Here is a 13,469-nt window from a genome sequence, read left to right as displayed (position 1 = left end):
GTTAATAACCTCAAATAAAAAGTTGCCACTTATATAGATGCTGTTCAAATGTCGTCACTGGTAACAAAGGAAGCTGTCCAGAACTTAAAAGGATATTCCTACAGAAATTAAAAGGTTATTGAGAGAAGGAATCAAACTAATATATCATACACAAGACTCACCGAGTGGTTTAAGAAATAAAGAATGGAAGAAGACCAGGAATAAAGAAGGCCAGAGAAAGGATGAGGAGAAAGGAGAAATGTATATAGAGACTGTTCAAGCAAAGAGAAAGTAACCAAAAAAGAGAAAAGAACAGGGAAAAGGAAAGAGACATTAAAGAACAATAGCAACACTTACCTGAATTTATCTTTGAAAGGAATCCTGATCCAGGAGGGAAACCGGAAAGAAAGAAGAAGACATATCCTTTACCAGCAGACCTAAAAAGAAGAAATATATATAAATTAATAAAGGAAGTGGTTTCTCTTTGTAATCCACACCACCTACTTATTGGCTCAGACATTTATTTGTTATTTAATTGGTATTTTCCACAGTGCCCCCAGACACTCCATTGGCAGGGTTTCGAGCCCACATAATCTTAAGAGTGAATTCCCACCGTCCATTAAAGCATTTTATTGGTGTACGCCAAGAGTCATGAATTTCTTAGAGCGACAAACACCTGCACCAGACCCAGTGGAAGCAGGCGTTCTGGCGGCAATCCTCTCTAGAAAATGGTATTAAAGATTATTACTGTTTCAAGCAGTCCTCATAAAAGCTCAGATAATATGGGCTATCCCACATTCTGTGCCTCAAACGAAAAAGACATCTCTATGCAAAATTCAGAATTGAGATTGCATACTTTGACTAGTAACAAACCCAGCAGCACAGTGTACCCTGATCATTGCACAAGTTAGGAACACACCTGCATCAGCAACGTCCTCTAGTGTCAGTCCCTCAGGCAAAGAGGATAAAGCATTTGATACTGTGGGCATGTTTCTTGCCAGAGTCTGAGGGTTCTAGCACCCACCATTGCTGATGTCATGACAAGTTCACCACAGACTCAATCCACTTGTCGGTAGGTAGTGGCTTTCATGGCAGTCAGCAAAACGGCAAACAAGCAATCCACAAGACTGGTTACAAAACTAACAGTCGAACTGTATACAGCACAGGGCTGACATGGTTTATATATATATGGCCAACTCACGCGTGCCTTCCATGGAAGTGGTGGATCTTGCATCTTACAATGGCAACAGTCTACAATGTTTCAGGTGGTTTCAACCTGTAATACATGATTCTCATAATATGGTCTTCAAGTATTGGAGGGTTCTCATACCTTGGCGAGTAAACTTTGCCACATGCAGTAGTCCTTTTCAGATCAATTTCTAGCAAGTCTGCGTTGTCTACTAGGACTACATTTCCAACATGGCTCAGACTGTGCCTGGTCCCCCTAATGTTGCCAATTCTCTGCACTGAAGCCATCTCACCTGGCAAGGTAGTGACCTAAAACATGCTTGTCTCTGCCAATTGGGAAATATTTAAGAAGCCGGCAAACTGTGAAGAGGGCTGCTCCTTGCAGCATATCTGGAATACATTTCAGTTAGGACATTTCAGTTGGGACATTGCATCCTGCTTAAGGTTCTCTCATATCTTTTGCTGCACCTTCGTTCTTTGGCTGTCTTGTCTTTGGTCTCTGGCTCTATCGATTATTGCAACGCCATTTATCTTGGGCAACCGGCGTGTAACCTTCAGCGCCTACAAATTGTGGAAAAAAAACGGCGGCCCGTGGCGCCGTTGGGCCGTCTCGGCTCTCCTCTATGTCAGCCGTTCTTCGCTCTTTCCATTGACTTTCAGTCGCCAAGCACGTACAGTTTAAGGCACTGTGCCTGGTCCAGTGGGATTTTTACAATACTGGCCTGGAATACCTACAATCTAAGTTCAAACAGTATATTCGCTCCTGTTTGCGTTCTGCTACAGCCTGCTTAATTATTGTGCCACATTTTAAGCACTCCCGTCTGGGGGCAGGGGGTGTTCTTTTCTGTAGCCACCGCTTTGCTGTGGAACGGTTTCCCTCCATCTTTGTAACCATCTTTCATTCCTGTATGCTGTTAAAAATCTTAATTTTTCTGCCAGATTTTTTTGTTTATTCGCATTGCTGCTTTTCTCGGTCTTTCTTTTAGCGCCATAAGGCCCTAGTTGATGATGGTTTGCGATATATAAATTCTCATAACATGCACAGAAGGACATGGGGTAAAGCTGTTATAGGTAGTATGGCACAGTTTAATATGGCAGCCGTATGTGGCTGAGGTTTCACAAGTGTGGAACAGAGCGGTACGTAAATGTAGGGCATGATTTTATTTTTTCCACCACACTGGCATCTCTCAGGACTCTCGTCTTTCTGGAAGGGAGGGTTCCACAGGGAGCTTAGAAGGCATGGCCATATGTACAGCCCCTCTGTTTACCCTCCAAACTTCTTACAAAGGACCTAACGTTGGGTGCAAACCAACTCTCTTTAGCAGGTGTTATCTAGATCCACAACCACTCTGACCGTGACTGGGTGCACCATTGCTTTTTCTAGCGTCACCTATTCCTTTCTTTTGAAAATCTAAGGTGATTGTACAATGTCCTAAGGTAGTATTGTCCCAGGTCTGGGAAGTGTGAGTGGTTAGAAATGAGAGGCGGACACAAAGTTGGGATATTTCTATTATCGGACATCTTGATTCAAATAATAGGGGTTGGTTAAAAGACCTCACTGTCCCTATCCTAAATAGTTTCCCTACCTAGGCATCTAAAACTAAAGATCAGTCTGTGTCTAGTTGTCAAAAAACAAATATGATGTCTTTGTGTCCAAATCATACTAATCTGACCCTCACACTAAAAGTAAACAAGTTGGGGTGGAATGAAATGTCTCAGACTTATGTTTGGCAAAAAGTGTTCACAATTAAAGCAAGTAGATACATCCAACAGTATTTTCCTAGGAAAACCCTTTGGATCCAGGGGGTGGTCCCCTTCCCCTGGTTACTTTGGTGGGATGGCAAGTGTCTCTTTCAAACAACCATTACTTTGGTTCTTTATACCAAGCTCAGAAAGCTCCTGTGCAAACTATGTGCCATACCATTTAGCTCAGCCTAGATGTTCTGTGCACAGAGTTCACACAAATGATCTTATTCAATGAGATCCTCCATATATGGTTCTCTTTAACCTCTTTTGTATCTTGGCGGATCACCTCGTGCGCTTGTTCGTCAGGAATCCTTCTATGAGCTCTTCAGGTCTCTGGGTATACCCCTCTGTCAGGTTTTTTGGTCTCAACATAAAAAGGATCTTGGTTTAACTTCACAGCTTCAAATGACTGCTTTCCTAGAGTTTCTGGTATACTTGTCTACCATGTATTTTGCAAAGTAAGTACGTTTCTTTCTGTGATTTTAGTGGACCTCCTGGTATACTCACCTGCCCGGAATCCCTTTCTGCGGGCTTGCAGATCCCCTGGTATACTTCTATGCCAGGTATCTTCCCCCCCCCAACCTCCACCCCCACCCCCAAGAAATGTTCACTGCCTGAAGTGCTTCTTTCACCAGGACTACTTCTGTTTCCCTGTCGTTTAATATAGCATCATTGTATTACGTCACTCTGCTTCCCCTTCATTGGCTTGAGGTACTACTTGTTCCAACTTTCCCCATATTGACATCTCCTATATGGGGACTTGTTCAAGTTCTGTCTTTGCATTTACTTGTTCGGTATTCAAATATTTGTATTTGTTTACATGCCTCTCGGTACACTCCGAGGTCCCCAATGGCATTGGGCAGACATACTGGTGTCTTGCAGCGTTCCCAATCCGTGGCGTGTTGCTGCGATGAAGCTAACTCTCTGGGATGGCTTCCCTCGCACTGCAGACCCTCATTCAGCGTTCCCAGCAGCTCTGATTTTTGCCACCAGCTTCTCTCCATAACCGGGACCAAAGGCTGCTGCTTCTTGGCACAACCCTATCTCAGGTTGCTCCCGGTGCTCCGACGGTCCTTCCACTATACCTGCAGCGCCTTGCCTTGCCTTGTAACTCGTCAGTAAGCTGCTCTCACAGTGGCAAGACTCTGTCTGGGAATGCCTGCCTACTCGATTTCCGCCAGCACAGTCCTCTCGCGTACTACTTCCTTCTCTGGCTCTGCTTTCCTCGCTGGCTCTGCTTTTCTCTGGCGTGCGGATACCATCTTTAAATGTCCTGCGCACTCAGGATCCACAAAAACAACTAGTCTGCATGTTCAACTTGTTGTTTCTTTCAATCTGCACCAGCTCCTTCTTCATCGTCTCTGTACTTAGAGATTTATGGGAGTAGAAGTTCATAGAATTTCTAGGATTCCAAAAATTATATTTTTTAGGTGTAGGGTCCGCTTTTATTTTAATGCGCAGTTTTGGGTTTGTGTATTACAGTGCAGAAGCCCTAGCCTGGAAAGGGATCAAAGTTTTTTCTGGATGTAAAACATGCAGTGTGCCACATTCACGATCTCTGGTTTGAAGAGATCAGGCCACTTCGTCCAAGGTCGTCCACAAGGAGTGGCGCACAGAGGAGCCGGTCTCAGATGGGTTTGCTAAATGAGACGACTGTTGTAAGTAAGACCAGTCTAATGGGAAATTCTCAGTGACAGTGTGTCTTGAAGGGCGGGACGGGGAAAAGATGTTTAAGCCAAATCTGTTTTAATGTCTATGTGCCCCCAAAGATGGGGAGGGGGAGGAGGCCCTGGCATAGATGAGAGCAGGCCTCAATGATTTCACACAAGGAGCTGACCTAGGAAATGTAATTATGGTGGGAAACTAGAATGCCAAGCATGGTCAACCCACGATTAATAATCTGGAGAGTAGATTAAGGCAAGGGGCCTGTGGCATACCCGCGAGGAACACCGCATTTAATACCCCTGATAACAGCGGCAGAGAGCTAGTAAAATTACTTAGTGACAATTTTTTGTTAAATTAAATGGTAGGACTGCAGGCGATGATCCTCCTCCTCAGAACATTTGCGAGAAGTCAGTACTCTTTCATTATAGACTATATGTTCATTGAAGGCCACCTTTTCAACCGGGTGATATGATATGGCATTTATAGCGCGCCCATACACAAGTGTTTCATTGGCGGTAGTGGAATTTGGGGTGGAGGATAGAAGGGAGATGGGACCACTTGCCCCTGACTCTAGCCCTGACAATGACGGGGCACCATCATTCAAATCAAAGGCATGGCAAGAATGAATGTTCGACGGAACGGCTGAATAAACAAAAAATTAATGGCTGTTTTAGTTCTGGAGAAATAAATGAGTGTCGCAAGCTGCTACTGAAAATAGGGAACACAGCAGACAAAACTCCTTTGAATTACTCACAGATGTGATCCACAAAGAAATATACAACGTGGTCAAAAGATGCTCTAAGCTGGGGGGGAAATCCGCAGCAAATTTGCTGATTTTCGGCACGATTACCACCGGCGGTAATAGCACAAATTTTCCCCATTGTCCCCAATGGGGAATGAGTTATTCCCGAATGGGCCCAATGGGGAATGGGCAATAACCCTTCCGCCAAACCAGTCATCCAGCACTAATAGCGCCGGGGGTTTGGCGGTAGGGCTATTAGCACCGGCGCTACCGCCCAACTCGTGATGAGGCCCTAAATCTCTTAATATCATCTTTTAAGTGTTTCCATAGGGGTGAAAATTGAGATTAAATAATGTTTTGGCATCCCTTTCCAATCAGACTCCCAAGTATTTCAAGTCGGTTTCGCATATTTTGAAAGGAAACACGTAAAACCCTTTTTTGTGTACCCTGCTCACTGGGGCCTAAACGTAGTAAGCATTACTTTTCTTTGACTTTGTATCCTGATAACTTCCCATACTCTTCTCTTTTTCATAGTAGTACTGAGTGGGAGGACATTGGGTGGGTGATAGAAGAATGTTGCCAGCAAAGCTGCTGAGATTCTATTCTCGCCCTCTCACTCATTTCAAAATAGGCCTCGGTTTCCCCTTCCAGTGAGTATTTGAAGATTGGTTTGCACACCAGTAGGTCATTATATTGCCAGTACCCTTCTCTTCTAGCATCCGCCGGCCAGTTTACTCGGATAGGTACGAGCTCATGGTCAGATCATGTAAGGGACACCACCCTCTTGCTCACCAGTAGGCAATTGTTATGTTCCTACACCAGTATATGAGGTCTATTCTTGAGTAGCTTTTATGGACCTAGGAATAGATGGTGTATTCTCTCGTCTCCATTGGCCACTTGCCACATGTCGCTCCATCCATATTTTTTCAATTGGTGGCATAGCGGACAACCTTAAGCTTTTTCCCCTTTGGTTTTCATTATACGTATTGTTAATCTGTCCTTGTGTGGAAAGTCGCCACCTAAAATCTGCATGGGGTTTTGCTGTCTCGCTGCTTCCGGCTATAATGGTGGTGCAGAAACTTAGGAGTTTGACTAAGCCCTATTGGGAAAAGAGCGGTTTTATCTTCTGATCTGAGTTGGTGGGTGGTATTGCAGTTGTAGTAGTCTGGTATGAGTTGTGAGAGAGAGAGCCAAGTAGCAGTCTGGTTTCAGTAATGGAGTGGAGTTGGGATGTCAGAACAGCATGATTTAATTGTTGCATGAGGCACACTTGCATGCGCTTACTCCCCTACGTACTCGTACCTTGTGTGCCATAGCTGCAGAGTCGACTCCCAAGGGACATTGTTCGAGCTAGGTCACAACAATTTTTCGCTTGCTTCTGTGGACGGAAACGCCATTCCCACTTAAAACACTTAAGGGCGTGATCAGGAGGGAATGAGAAAATTATGAATGGCTTCATAGCCAAAACTAAAAAATGTCCTTGTCCCTGAATAGAGATGACCTGTAGGCCTGCCCAGTTGGCTGGGTCATTCCCGTCCCATCAGAGTTCAAGCACCTGCTGTTGTGTTTGGGAAGATAGAGGGTGGCACAGAACATACCAAGAAAAAAGTTTAATATAGATAAAAACATGGAATAATTACCTGAATTCATTTTAAGTGAAATTTAGTTTGATTTGCACATGTGGCTGCAAAAAATGTTGCTTCACTTCAGACAAGCTCATGTTTTCAAATGTAAATGTGGTTTCAAATTCATATAAATACATGTTGCTTCTAACTTAAAAAATGACAAAAAGTAATATACTTGGTTTTCAAATTTCTAGCTAGAACTCCACTTGGCAGATGATAAAGAAGGTTACAATGGGGGTAGTTTGCTTGTTTTGTTCACATTTACCTTTGAATTAGGTATAATATTATCACTGCTTGGAATGTTGTATTTCCTTGAAATAATGTTCAGAGCTTTTCACATTCTCACAGTATATAAATGGTTATTATTGTTCTTTGACATGAAATGCAAATAGAATTGATGTATCAATTGTGTTATGTCCAACCTGTATTTTCAGCCTTAGTTCCAGACAAAGACGTCCGGGTCAGTGTGAAAGCTCTGGCTGTGAGCTGTGTTGGAGCAGCTGTTGCCCTGCATCCAAGGGCCTTTTTCAGCAAACTCTATAAACAACCGCTAGAGTCATTGGAAAATAAGGGTATGTTAAACTGTATTTTACCTTATTTACTAATTTTATATTATAATGGGTGGTATATTTGTCAATGTTGTAGGTTGTAGATGGTGGACAAGCATTGGCGCTCCATTTTTCAATGTACTTCTAGTTTTTGTAGCTGGTTTTTAGGTACCATCTGGTGAGCTGTTTCAGAGGACCCAACCCAGTGGTGTTGAGATAGTATGTTCATCAATTTAGGTTAAACACTAAAGTGTGACTGAGCAGTTAGGATTCACTCTCAGGAGTGAGTTAGGCTGGAGGCAAAGTAGAATTAGGTTGAGATAGATATACAATAAAATGCGCCACACATAATATAACCAAAAAATAAATATTTTTATTTTTTATTTTTATTTATTTTTATATGCTTTATTACAAACCTTTAAAAAAGAAAACATTACAAATAATCCATAAATTACATCAACACTCAGACAATAAGATCACCACATTCTTCAAAAAAGACGGCGCTGGCATCCTGCAAATGAGGTAACAAATAACAACCAAGAAAAGCTTAGGTATGAACACTATACATAAAAGTAGATACAGTGCATATACTGGGCTTTCCAGCTCACATCCTTATAGTATATATCAAACAAAAAGCCAGAGAGATGAAAACAACTTATTACAGTTCCTCATTTACAGCACGAAATCGAAGCAATATGTCTTCAAGGAAAAAGGTTACTGTTATCATCAGTGCCCTGTTGGACTCATCAAACATTAATTGCCACCAGTCTAGAGCGGTTAGTGTTGAACTATTTCGGATGAATCTTCCCAAATGCTTTGTTCTTTCCCGCCGAAGTGAAGGGCAGAACGATGTTCAATGTTTGAGGGTTTCCTCCGCTGCTTTACACAGACTGCATTCATCACTTAGATTGTTGGCGCCAGCCCATATATTCGTTTTTTCTCTTGTTTTAAACAGATTTAAACAAAATTGCATGTACAACTTCCTTGGATGGGGATCCGGAAATAGTTTCCAGAAATTTTGAATTTCGTTGTATGCGCTCTTCTCTTGTGAAACATTTTTCATCATGCAATGATTTCTTTTTTGATCGCAGGTTGAACACCAATCGCGTCTCCATAACTTTTTTTTTGTGTGTTCTGGATTTGTTTGTAAAGTCTCCAGCTTGATATCGAGATCTAGCATTATGTCACTGCATCGTGCTTGTAAGATCTTAAACTGTTTTGGAGAATCTGTCATTATGATTTTCCTGTATAGGGAAAGCATGTTCCAACACACTCTAGCTTTTATAGAAATTAAGCTGAGTTCGTGTTGTGTACAATCGGTGGGAGTTCCCTTGGGCAGACACAAAACTCTAGACCAAAGGATGTTCTCAAGCGAACTCCAAATTTCTTCTGGGCATTCATTGTGATGTTCAATACAGATTTGTCCATATGCCATGGAAAATTTGGGTAAAAATGTCTTCTTATGGCCGCTTAAGTTCTCCAAAACAAGGATCTCGGATTTTGAGGCATTGATGGACAGCCCGTTGTTTCTTACTTACTGATTCAATGCGTTCAATTTTCTTTGGAGGCCGATAGGTGTTAAATCTAATTAATATTAACTCATCTACATATAGGAGATGATTTATAGGCGCTCCATTTATTTTTGGTGAAAAAGATCTGGGGCTCTCGATGGCCTGATCAATGTCTGAGATAAATAAGTCGAAGATGATCGCAGCCAAGGGACAACCTTGCTTGAATCCACATCGGGTTTGTATAGGCACAGATACATCACCCAGGCAATCAAAATGAATTCTTATCACTGTGTTCGTGTGTAGATCTTTTATTGCCAACAACAAGCTCGGAGTGCAATTCGAATACGATGGTTTAGACCATAATTTCCCGCTGTCTATACTGTCAAATGTGTGAGATAGATCAATTATGGCTAGATAGATCTTAGAACTAGATCTTATTGCATCCATCTTCAGTATGTTGATAATTAAGAGATTTAGGCTGCAGCCCACTCCTTTAACAAATCCTGTTTGCCTCTGATCGATGTGCTCACTAGGTATAGCACAAGCTAAAAGTTTGCGTTGAAGGAGCGTGGCATAAATCTTGCTTAGGACATCCAGTAAGGCAATAGGGCGATAATCTGTTGGATTTGCGTGATTGCACTTCTTAAACACAGGTATGATTAAAGCACTTTCCCAGGATGTTGGGGTAGTGCACACACGTGCAATATCTTCAAATAAGGTACAGAAAAGGTCTGCCCAATCTTCCGGATTTTCTTTCAATATGAAGTTGGTTAACCCATCTGGACCGGGCGCACGCGAGGTACTTATTCTGTTGATGGTTTCAAGACTATCAGAGCGTTCAAATATACACCATTGATGACCTTGGTGTGAAATGCATGTTATAGTTTAAAATGCTTTATAGAGTTAACGTCCCTGAATTATGGGGTGTTGCACAGAAAGACTTAAGAGATGGGTAATTTTTTGGATGGCCCGTGCGTCTGCGATAAAAATGACACTCCTAGCACAATTAATATACTTGTAGAGCCCTCCCACCTTTGATTCCTCTTAAAATGCTTAATAAATTACAAGTGAAAATAATCAGTAACCTGCTTCCACGAATATCTCACAAGATCATGGGGAGTAGTCCATTGTTAGGTGGATTAGGTCTCCCCTGCATTATGATAGTTTCTCACTGCACAAGTATACCCCCACTCTGATTGGTCCCTCCAAGCTGGGAGTGAACACTGGAGAGATGAGACACAGTGCTCTACCGCCCTCCCTCTCATTAACCTTCAGTTTCTTTCCAAAGAAGCTAGGATTGGCGGAGGTCAGTTTCTCCATGTTATTGCCTGCTCCTTAGAACATTTATATAACGGCCTCACGCTTGTAAGAGTCTTAACTTTAGTCCTGAATATCAGAGTTTTCAACGGGAATGATCAGGAGGAACATTTCGGCCTGGAAACTACTTGGGCCAGTTAGACTACACAATTTAGACCAACTTTAATTTATGGGAAATGTACAGCTAGATATACACATCTGCCACTTTATTTCATATAAAATGAGATTCTGGTCTGACAGCCCCGATAGGACTTAAATTGTCAGTGACTGGTGGAATAAAGAATAAACGGGTCTGTTGGCTCTGTAGGGTATTGGGTCTTGGGTCTGAAACACCTGTGTATAGGCGCTTTATAAATGCCATATATCACAACCAACTGACAATCCTACTTGACTAGGTGGGAGAAACCTCTTGGTTTGTCTATTTTGGAAATTATATGGTTTCGAATATGGTTGAGGTCTTGTAGCTCAAATAAATGTGTGACAGTAAAACAATTGCCCTCATTACAAGTTTTACAGAAAAATGCTGCTAAATCCAGCGTGCAGGTACTACCGTGTCCGGCAGGCAGGGTGCGTGCCCCCTTCCTTAAATGGTAGTACCAATGTGCCGGAATTACAGACGTCGACACAAAAATGCTGGTGTTTCTGGCAGAAATGTGCCAGAAACACTGATACTGTAATCCACACTGCTGGAATCACTAGTGCCAGAATGATAATTACCAGCAATAGCCCCATTGCTGGAACGAGAAGCTCGCCGGTGGCCATTTTGAAAAACTCAACCCACTTAAAATTCCCCACTTCTGACATGTATTTTCTATGCCTGCCCATATGAGCCATGCATCTGACCAGCAAACAGGCCTGTTATGTTTGGTAAAATGCACAGCGAGATGAAAACAACATTTAAATGCAAACTGCAAGATTCGTTTTTCATGGTAAACAGGCCTTTTTGCTAAAATACTAGAGTGCAATGAAGTACAGTTTTGTCATTCATCCGAGTTATGCGTCAGCGACTTTGTATAGTACATTGTGAATCTGCATTGGCCTCTGTGGGAGGCAATCCAATGTTCTTGCAGAACACAAAACCTAGATAACTGCAAACACTGAACTACGGATTGCAGTTTTTCTGTAGTTCTATTCAGTAGTTTTAATGTGGGTTTTGTAGTTTGCTGGCATAGTCATGAAATCATCCCAAACAGCCGTTGAAGGACAGGGCCATGTCCTGTGTCATGCTGTGCACAAGAAGGGTGCTTCCAGCTAAAAATACAAATTCTGGAAGAATCCATAAATACAACTGAAGGGCAGAGGATTGTCCTTCGCCAGTGTGTGCACAAATTTAAAGCAGTCAGCTTAGTTCATAGTTGGCAACAAACCTAAATGCTGCTGAAGGGCAAAAGCCATGCTGCTTTGCACGTGGACAAACGCAGTCCCTAATTGTCCCTAAATGACAGACAGTAGGCCTGGAAAAGCTTGGTAATAGGGAGCCGATGGGGGTATAGAACAGGGTGAGTTCAATCCTTGAGGACTGCTGTTTGGGGAGCGCTGGCAGGAAGACAAAGGCAGGCGCAGATGGCTGGAAGAAAGCGATGCGGCTTCCCCAGTTGGGAGGGGTGATCCCAATCCTAATAAATGCATTTTTTTTTTTAAGCCGGAACTGGGTTCTGGCAATTTTCATTTGTTTTGAGCAGAGCCCCAATTTCGTTTGGGTGCTTAGGGAAAGAATTTTACTTTTCTCCAAGCCACGTTATCCAGCACACAGCAGCTGAAGGTCCTAAGAGCAGACACCTTATTTTAGATTTGCTATATGCTGCGCAACAGTGAGTCCAGTCGACATTGAATTCTTTTTAAAGCAATCTATCCTCATTTAATGCATTTTTGATGAAAAAATCATGGTGCATTAATAGGTGTCTTTTTGGAATTTTTCCAAATTTTCCTATTTTGCATTTTTCATTTTTATTTTGAAATGTGGATTCTTTTTCAGGCATCCAGTTTTTTCCAGTCCTCTTTAATTCCCTACCTTCTACGTTAGTGATTATAAGGGGCCTCTTTTACCCTGCATTTTAGATCACATTGAGAACGGTATTGAGTTATTGATTGAAGCAGAGGGATCTACGGGATTGCCTATCATGATTTAGCGAAGCAGGTGCTAGATTGCCTAGCTTAGTCTGAGAGTTTGCTTATCACGACCTGTTGAGGCAGGTTGTTGATTTTTAAGGTGACGTTGATTTCTTGGAGAAGGTTGATCAGTCTTAGTCTTGTTTTGGGGTAGAGGCAAATGATAATGGTTCAACTTTTCCATGAATGGTTCATTGCTTTTTAAGTGTCTTGTGTGCAGTGATGACAATAATGTTTCTTTATTACATATTTCTCATAATTAAAAGATGTATTACTGAGTGATATCAGATGACTTTGAGCATGATTATTAAGTGTGGGGCATCTATTTAAACTACTGTATATTCATGTGTTATACAAGGTACATGTCTTTTTAATACTCACCAAGGGTTAATGGATGAGGTGATCAATGGACTATCAATATAAATATGTGACGTTGGTAAACCTCACCTGTGTTGGCAATTGAGAGCAGCCTCCTACTACAGGGGTTGTGGCCTGCTCTCATCTCTGTTGCACAGTGACATGAACATGGTTTTCCCTACACCTACCAAAGCCCCTGTTTGGGTGTGTCATGGACACTACACTGGGGGTGGAGGCAAGGCTCTGGAGGTAGGGGTGAAAAACTCACATCAGTTCTTGCTGATATCCATATCATCTGAGATGGCAGACAAGCCAGGAAGTGGCAAATTGTGTCCTGGAGGTCCGGCTTTACAAGCGTGGTTCACAGAGCCGGAGCTGACTGCCCTTACAAAGTGGTGGGGGAATGCAGAGCCCCTCTAATCGCGTGTTGGGAGGGCAAGGGGTGTGTGTGTGTGTGGGGCCATGGTGTATGGGGAGGGGGGCCGGGGTGTGTGGGGAGGGGGGCTGGGGTGTGTGGGGAGGGGGCAGAGGGTGCTGTATTTAGAATATAATTACAGTACATAATAGTTTACCCTTGAAGCAATGAATGGACATTCCTTATTTTGGTACAAGTATTTATTTTGTGTGCGCATCATATGCAGTAAGGTGCAAGTGCAGAGTGAAAGGGGCTACTCGGAAAAAG

General features: G+C 42.5%; 1 protein-coding gene across 4 annotated transcripts in view; it reads left to right on the top strand.

The window, feature by feature from the left end:
* HTT (huntingtin) overlaps nucleotides 1-13,469 on the top strand; it is a 2,905,635-nt gene that overhangs the window by 486,061 nt on the left and 2,406,105 nt on the right. For all 4 annotated transcript variants that reach the window (XM_069632055.1, XM_069632053.1, XM_069632052.1 and 1 more), the window contains one exon: nucleotides 7,380-7,517. In XM_069632055.1, coding sequence (XP_069488156.1) covers nucleotides 7,380-7,517 — 138 coding nt within the window. The remainder of the gene's footprint in view (nucleotides 1-7,379; nucleotides 7,518-13,469) is intronic.

The sequence above is a fragment of the Ambystoma mexicanum genome, chromosome 6q, assembly GCF_040938575.1.
Source record: "Ambystoma mexicanum isolate Mex_15411 chromosome 6q, UKY_AmexF1_1, whole genome shotgun sequence".
In the NCBI taxonomy this organism is placed as follows: Eukaryota; Metazoa; Chordata; class Amphibia; order Caudata; family Ambystomatidae; genus Ambystoma; species Ambystoma mexicanum.
This window is presented reverse-complemented; position numbering and strand designations above follow the sequence as displayed.